At 43.6% G+C, this 7,973-nt stretch overlaps 1 protein-coding gene across 1 annotated transcript; it reads right to left on the minus strand.

Moving 5' to 3' along the window:
• Positions 1–945: 945 nt before the first annotated feature.
• LOC119356584 lies at positions 946–7,967 on the minus strand. The gene is made up of 20 exons (XM_037623560.1): positions 7,717–7,967; positions 7,524–7,612; positions 6,994–7,103; positions 6,857–6,911; positions 6,413–6,501; positions 6,134–6,200; positions 5,990–6,052; positions 5,686–5,856; positions 5,491–5,584; positions 5,328–5,407; positions 5,140–5,212; positions 5,008–5,051; positions 4,797–4,864; positions 4,479–4,564; positions 4,220–4,377; positions 2,826–4,137; positions 2,364–2,650; positions 2,056–2,274; positions 1,809–1,965; positions 946–1,608 (listed from the first exon to the last, which is right to left on the minus strand). Exons 1-20 carry the CDS (start codon positions 7,826–7,828, stop codon positions 1,307–1,309), a joined length of 3,636 nt encoding a protein of 1,211 aa, XP_037479457.1. The 5' UTR covers positions 7,829–7,967; the 3' UTR covers positions 946–1,306.
• Between the last annotated feature and the right edge of the window lie 6 nt (positions 7,968–7,973).

Below are 7,973 nucleotides of genomic sequence, written 5' to 3' on the forward strand. Positions count from 1 at the left end.
GGGTAGAATCTAGTAGTAAGAATAGCACCCTTGTCTGTATAACACTATTGATGCACCGCAAGATGTTCTTGGTCAGAGTTAGTGGAGGATGCGGCAGAAAAGAGCGCCGGCTAACGAGCAAGGCCACGGGGTGCTGACCTGAACCGATCGCCGACTGTCGGCGTGCGCTCTCGCCGGACAACCGCCGCTCTCCTCCTCCTCGCCGAGCTCGCCGGGGGCGCTGGCAACCGGCAACCTTCCCTCCCTCGTTCGGTTTCAGAAATGGGCGGGCTCCGGCTCCCTCTTCCCTTCCCACGATTTAACAGAGAGGCAACAACTGAACTGCTACCCTGAATACGTGGAGTAGTGGGCTGGCCCGTAGAAAATGCCGCCGCGGCATAGAAGCTGATTTTTCAGCTTTTTTTCCCCATTAAATATGGTTTTTTTTCTGGCCGCCTGTTATTTTTTCTGGCCGCCTGTTATGATCAGTAAATGGAATTTTTCGCTGTCATTTCTTTTCTTCTTCTTCTAAAAAATGACTATAGATAATATGCTCCCCTTTGGGCCATTTTACATTCCGGTTTCTGACTAAACACACCACTTACCAGCAGGGAATTCGGAACGACAAAAGAACCGAACAATGAATGCTTCCATGAAATTTGCTCTCAACTCGTCGTAATTTTCTTATTTCGTGATGAAGAACATCCGAAACTTTTTTGACCCGAACCGACAGGAGCTGTCATTGCATTATAGGAGAGGGACAACTGTACATTTTAGAGTTTACAGGGGAAGAAAGAAGAGGAAGCCTGGGCCACTGAACGTCGGAGGCTGATCAGTGGCCACAACTATGGACTACTCTCTGAATGCCTCCCTGAAGAGGCGAACATCATCAATCACCAACATGACAACTTGATCCAAAACTTTAACTATGCACACCGCAAAAACAATCTCCAGGCCTCCAGTGGATATGTTAAGCAAAAATAAATAAAAGACCGGATGCGCCAAAACACTATGTGCATATCATCATACATACAAATAACAGTTCGATTCTTCCTAGCGACTACTTTGATCACGCCGCTACATTTTATGCATCCTTCCAGCTACAAAATTTTCTGCTGCTGCTGTTGCTGCCCACCCTGACTTCCAGCTACAAAACATAATCCAGGAAACCCTTTATTCCACCCTTCCACCTTTATACCCCAAGGAACATGTAATAGATGTACACAAACAAAAGAATAATTTCGCAAAAAGCGCAGCATTAGCCGCTACCCACTTTTGTACCACTTTGCCCAGCCTGTACACTCCAAAGAAATGACACATTTACAGCTCAGATCAAAGTTCTCATTCTTGTCACCAGGGACTGCATGCTCTCTAGCTTGTCGGTCAGCTGCCGGATGTCCTCGGCACGGTTCTCATCTTCAGTGCTTGTTAGGGACGCGCATCTGGCCTTGGATTCTGAAATTTCGCTCTGTAGCGAAGCGATTGTCGCTTCCAGGGCCTCTTTCGACCCCGTAGTCGTGTTTGTATGAAACATTGGGGTCCTGGGGGTCCTAGGGGTGCTTACGCTGCCAAAACTGTTCTGCCTGCTGAACCTGCTAGGCGAGAAAATGTTGTCCATGCCTCCACTTCCTGCAGCAGCACAGCTTTGTAAGACACTTGCAACCTCATTTCTTGTTATAAAAAAGCACCCCAGGAAATAATGCAAAGCCTAGGGCATGTAAAGTAAACCCTCGGTTCCTAAATATAAGACATTTTGGCAGCTCAATTCAAAGTTTTAAACTGCCAAAACATCTTACATTCAGAAACAGAGGCAGTAGTTCATTCCATACCTAGGTTCCTCAGCTGTTCGATGGTTCCCTGCCCAAGAGACTTATCAAGTTTAAGCAGACGGAGAATTCCAGCAGTGATCCTCCCCATTGCATCAGCTTCAGATCTGCAAATCATGGCAAGGTGCTCCAGCTCTTCTCTTTTTGCCACGGCCTCAATCTGCACGTTCAAATGGATATAAATAGTTGAGATAGTAACAGCGGCAAATTCCCAACAGTTTTTGACAAATATTGGAAGAAGTGTTCCTACCGGTTCTTTAACTGAAAACTTTACATTATCCATCATCCACTTGGCCTCCCCAGTATCATCTTCGCCAATGACCATGGTAGCTTCAACATCAACACCTTGGTCACCAATAGCACTTGAATTGTTCAATCCACTGCCTGACTGACTATTATTTAATTTTCCATTTCCAACAAGTTGATTTCTCAAGCGAGGTTTAATTGCCTGTAAACCTTCGATTCCAGCCTGCAGGTACCACCAAATATCTGCCAATTAGAATACAGACAAGGCGAGCACCAAATTGAAATACAAAAGTGCAGCTGTCATGGATATACCGTAAAACGCTCCACTGGAAATGCCTTCTTGTTCAACACCTTCTCTGCACCTCCCAAGTTAGGTCGGTCACTGCTTTTGCCTGACAAGTGCAGATTCCTGAATGTTGTATGCCAACATTTGTCTTCCCTACTAATAGGATCACCACTACGAGGGGAAGACCAATCTCCTACTTCTTCTGTCCCTTCAAGTGCGAACAACCAGTTTCTTAACTCAACTGACACATCAAGATCATCTGGCACCCCCAGATCAAACTTCGAATTGCTGTCATTGTCTTCGGTTCTTGCTTCTGTAACATTAGGGGATAAGGGGATGAGAAACACTTTTCAAACAATGCAAGAAAAGAAACAAAGATTTTTATCCACCATCTGAAATAAGGACTTGAACATTTCACCATGTATTGTTTCAGTACTAATAGTAACTAAAGTAGAGCTTTTACTATCTAGAAAGTTGCAGATACTTGCCTTCCTTGTCGGTGACGTGAGATGGTTTGAACAGTTTCCCGAGTGGGCCAGAAGATAAATCCTTCAGGCCTCTCAAGAGGCCTTCCCCTGGACCACCATCAGGTCCAAGAATACCGAAACGATGCAGTAAAGACTCGGTATAACTCAGTCCACCTCCGAGACGGACACCAGATACCTTCGATGATACATTCAAGCTATGGCACTCCATATCCCTCATGTCATAAGGCATTACATGAGTGATGTTTATGTCAATGAATTGAGCACCTTTAGCATGGTGCTTGCTCCGATGGTCAACCCAAAACACCGGTCTCATCTTGGGATGCCCATTTTCACATACCACAACGTTATGTTCACCCATCACGGCAGTGCCATTCTCATGGATTGTAGCAGTTTCTCCTTCCAAACAGTTTACTGAGACAGTTCTCCACATCACGTTAGTTGTGACTGCAAAGGCACCACCTAGAGTGCGATGAGAAACTTTCAGGTAGAGATCCTCTCCACCAAACTGAACCAAGGGCATATGTATGTCTCCCGCTGACAAATGTTCCAAGAAGTTGAGCTGGAGACTATTCATAGTTAAGCTCACAGCTGTATCACTGGGAAGTTTTTTCTGAAGATTGTCAACTGAAGGCTCACTATCTTTGCCAGACTTGTTACCTTTACTAACCTTTGAAATTCGTTCTCCAACTTGTCCAAAGTAGCCATAGAGGCCTAAGACAAAAAACAACTGCTCAACTGAAGTGTTGGAGATGAACTGTTGGAAAGCAACACCAATTCTCACAACCCCCTCTGGGGGTGGCAAATCACACAGAGGGCTACCATCTGCGGTAACCATAGCTGCCTCAAATCGAATGTCATCTAATTCAATACATTTCAACACATTTGGAGAGGGATCCCTCACTACTCTCTGTCCATTTGAAGTACTAGAGGTTTCAAGCGAGAGGCTTAGATGAGAAGCTCTACTAACCCACTTCCTCTGGCTGGCATCAACAGGTTGATATTCCCAAAGAAGGAAGCAAGCTGGATCTTTGTCAAGGTTTAGCAGTGAACAGTTTGCTGATGGTGACTCGCAGAAGTGTAGGTCCTCTACATGAAGTCTTGCTCCTGAAAATGATGACTGGGAGTAAGCGGTCTTGGTTCCACTGCACCTTGCAATTTCTTCAGCATCTAACGGAACAGATAGATCGAACTCTTTGAGAGAAAACGACAGGCTGTTAATTGAGGAATCAGCAACTGTGGCACTGTGATTGGGCACAACTCCATCAGCTAAGAATGAGGCAATTCTTAAGCAGGATTGTTCCTGAAGGGTCACCTAAAATGCAAATTACATGCAATATTTAATCAAACAGAAAAGTTGAACATTGTGTTTCACTGTCAATGTTAAGAAGACACACCATAAGAGGCTGGCATGTGATGACTGTTTTCGAAGCAAACTTTGGAGGTGATGGAGAAGGAGTGGTCTGGAGACAATAAAGGGAAAACAAAGGAATTCCAGCAGCGAATTCCAAGAACTGATTCTCAAATGGATAGATAGGAGGACAGAAATTTTGACCTGATAATAAAGTAACATATAATAGATTAGGCCCAGAGATGGTTGATAACTTGATATGATACAAGCAGTAGTACAAAAGCGAAGGCATAATCAGTATTCACCAAAATCAGGGATAGGCAAGGGTTCTTGTGGAACAGCTTGCATAGATGGTTGTATCAATGTGCATGGAGGACGAGAAAATGTGTCCCTGTGTTGAAATAATATTCATACATGAGACCCAGCAAAGGTGAGTATTATATCCATAGCTTGAATAAAATCTCTATCACTGTTATATCAGAAGTTAACATTACCAAAGTAACATAAGCAGTGCATAGATATAAATTGTACTGGATTCCCGTCTAATATAACAGAGTAAGTAAATTACTATAAACTTCATGACTTGCATAGTTTAGTCACTATAAACAGGGTACCTATCTTACCTCAGAAACAACCCAGCAACCTTTATGCAAGACAAGTTTTTTGAACTCTCCCCGTCTGAAATGCTAGCCTTTAAAAATAATGAGAAAAACAGTTGTCATCATGTCACTAGATAACTACGATACCAAAAAAAAAATCTGACAAGGAAGTATAAATAATGATGTAATTAGCAAAGCGTACAGTACTCGATAGATTGACAAGCTAAAAAAGTACCCGTGAGAAGAACAGCGATTGCATTAGAAGTTCAAGCTGAAACTCTGTCGATGCAAATAAAATTTTAACGAGAAAGTCAGTGTAGATGTCTATAAATAACATACTGGAAGTTGATTGGTTGCTAGTCCTTACCAGCATCTTTAATGCAAAGGAATATGTGATCTACAATAAAGGATACCAAGGAAGATCCTGCTGCTTCTGCATGCTGTTCAAAATAGGAGAAGGAAAAGAGTAAGAATGCAAAGAATATCAATATGTGATATGTCTGATAATCCTACTACAAAGAATGCAGTCATAACAAATACATGAGAGAAACAAACCTGTTGAGACTTTGGGTCCAAATCTCCTCTATTTAAGCACGCAGATACCCCAGTCATGAATCGAAGAAACGCCCGTAAACCTGACAAAATGCGTTTTCAGGTGTGACTGATACAAACAAGAACTGAACGAAAAGCTAAAGCTTTAATATCAATAACCATTTACCAGGTTCACTTAAAGCAGGACAGAGAGCTTCAGTAACATGCAGCTGAACCTCCAGGCCAAGTGGGTTGTTCTGCTCCGTTCGTTGCAGAGTTATCTGATGTTCGACAAAATTTATAAGCCAAGCCAAGACAGGCAGAACTTCCAACATCAACTAACAAATTCTCAAAGTTGACAAATCATATTCCAGACACTCACATTAGCCTCCCCTGATATTCCTTCCAAAAACCTTTCGCCGCCAAAGAACATTCGCTTTGCACCATCATCATCTCGTTTGTTATCTTGACTGCTTGAAGAGTTAAATCGTGCATCGGCAAACATGTCAGGATGGGGTAAAAGATCAACTGACAGTGACCGCCATTCCAATTTCTGTGAATTTGGACAGAAAATATGGGAGATCAGAAATTGCGTTTAGTATGTCCTCATTCATTATGTCCCAGTACATTAGGTAACAACACAAGAAGACATTAATTTGCTGGGATAAACTAGGAGAGTATCAAACCTTGAAAACATAAATAAATCCTGTGCTGTTGGAGAAATCCCTTGCTTCTTTCAAATTTACAGCCTGTATAAATGATATTTCAATCAGGTGGCCGAAAACGACGATTTTACATGTTCAAGTGCAACATTAATCTAGCAGGAATACCTGCCATTTTTCGTTTGTTGTGTACAGTACGAGATCACGAAATGTGATAGCAGCTAGCGGAGGTGACCTGAAAAGAAATTAGAAATTAAAATCGCTGTCCGTGCACGTTGAACAATGCATCCAGTTTACTCACGGAACAAATAATAGGAAAAAAACAGAATACGCAATAAGTCACCAGAAAAGGCCTAAATGTCATTTCAAGACAGAAGAAAAAGGTTAACCACCATTTTTCATCAGCAAAAGAAGAACTGAATATGCAGACAAGTAATCAGAACATACCATGTTGCATCTCCTTGCCGGCGAGCACCTCCATGTGTTTCCAATAGCAGGTTCACGATACCTACTTGTACAGTCATGCCATCTGCAATCTAAGCCCGGTATAGCATATTAAACCCACTTGTATTTCAGATTTTGTAAGGGCAAATTGCTTGATAAATTTGCATGCGATCCATAGTACAGAAACAGTTGTATATACAATTATAAAACTACCATTATTACTAAAACAAAAGGGGCAGACATGCACACAAAGGAGAAACCAAACCATAAAGCAGAAACACAAAGCCTAGAAAGATTAAATTTAGTTACAACGGATAACATGAACTACCTTGATGATTTTTACAGGTATAATCATCATTTAACAGAAGCAGCTCTGAGTGGCCTTACAGATAAAGGTTTTGAATATGTATGTACTGACTACTGAACATCAAGTGCAATGAAGCCAACCTTGTCAGCATATCCATATCCGGTGCTTTTAGTTGGTGCTGTTGATGACGCATTGCTAATAAATGAGTTGAGAAAAGAACATCAGTTATTGAATGGTCATATGATGGCAGAAAATCACAAGCCAGAAGAATTATAACCTGGTAGGGCTGGAAAGATTTTCTGAATCGTCCTTCTCTACAAGCACGAGATCAAGTTTGTCAATGTTGACCACAATTGGCTCCACTTGCACATTTGACACCGATGGCAGCTGTAATGATAACAAAAAATAATCTAACTGTGAGACCTGAAAATACACCGCCAATTGTGATACAGAACTACCCATGACCATAAGGTTGATGTTGACTGCAAGCAACAGACTTCACTGGAATGTCACAAGAAGTGTGAGACCACCCATCTATAAGTTACAGAATTATGGCTACAGGGAAGAAATTAACAAGAGCCACAGTTTCCTGCCAATGCCAAACAGAGTAGTGACAGAATTAACATTTGAGTCTAAATTTCTGACCCGCGACTAGAATTTAGAACAATGACAGTCGAATCCGCAGATTCACCATGATTTCTAGCACCGACAGACACAAGAGCACCAACTTGATAGCATTATCAGCAATAATTCACCACAATCGGCCCATTGACAGTGAGACCCAAACAAGTGATGAGGCGCCCATACCGTGATCTGGAGCTTCCCGACCCGCGCGCGTTCGACGGTGAGCGCCGGAGGCAGGCCCAGGCTGGCGTGCAGCGCGTCGCCATTGATATCTGCATCTCCCCAAAATCACGCCAAAACCGACAGAAAAAAGGTTAGCACCGACGGCAGGAACGAAATTGGCATCCGCGAGGAGGGTTTGAGCGAGGGATCCGACCGAGGTTGGAGAGCTCGGCGGTGCGGCCGTTGAGCTTGAACTGGTCGCGGGTGAAGGACTTGAGCCAGTACTTGAGCGTGTACTCCAGCGCCCGCGCTATGATCGACTCCATGGACGCCCCCGCCCTCCGGGGGACCTTCCGGGGCGGCGCCGGGCGGGGGTGGCGGTGCGCCGGTGTCGGTGGCGGTGGCGGGCGGGCCGCCGGATCGGAGCCGAGATTCCGGCGGGATGGAGAAGAGGGGGGAGGGGGACAGGGT

Source organism: Triticum dicoccoides, chromosome 2A (assembly GCF_002162155.2).
Source record: "Triticum dicoccoides isolate Atlit2015 ecotype Zavitan chromosome 2A, WEW_v2.0, whole genome shotgun sequence".
NCBI classification, from domain to species: domain Eukaryota; kingdom Viridiplantae; phylum Streptophyta; class Magnoliopsida; order Poales; family Poaceae; genus Triticum; species Triticum dicoccoides.

Excerpts from the sequence above, each read along its gene's own strand:
- LOC119356584 (XM_037623560.1), bottom strand. The coding sequence starts at position 7,828 with ATGGAGTCGATCATAGCGCGGGCGCTGGAGTACACGCTCAAGTACTGG. Across the intron at positions 5,857-5,989 it reads GATTTATTTATGTTTTCAAG|AAATTGGAATGGCGGTCACT; the intron begins GTTTGATACTCT and ends CCAAATTCACAG. Across the intron at positions 2,275-2,363 it reads TTCCAGTGGAGCGTTTTACG|GCTGGAATCGAAGGTTTACA; the intron begins GTATATCCATGA and ends TGGTACCTGCAG.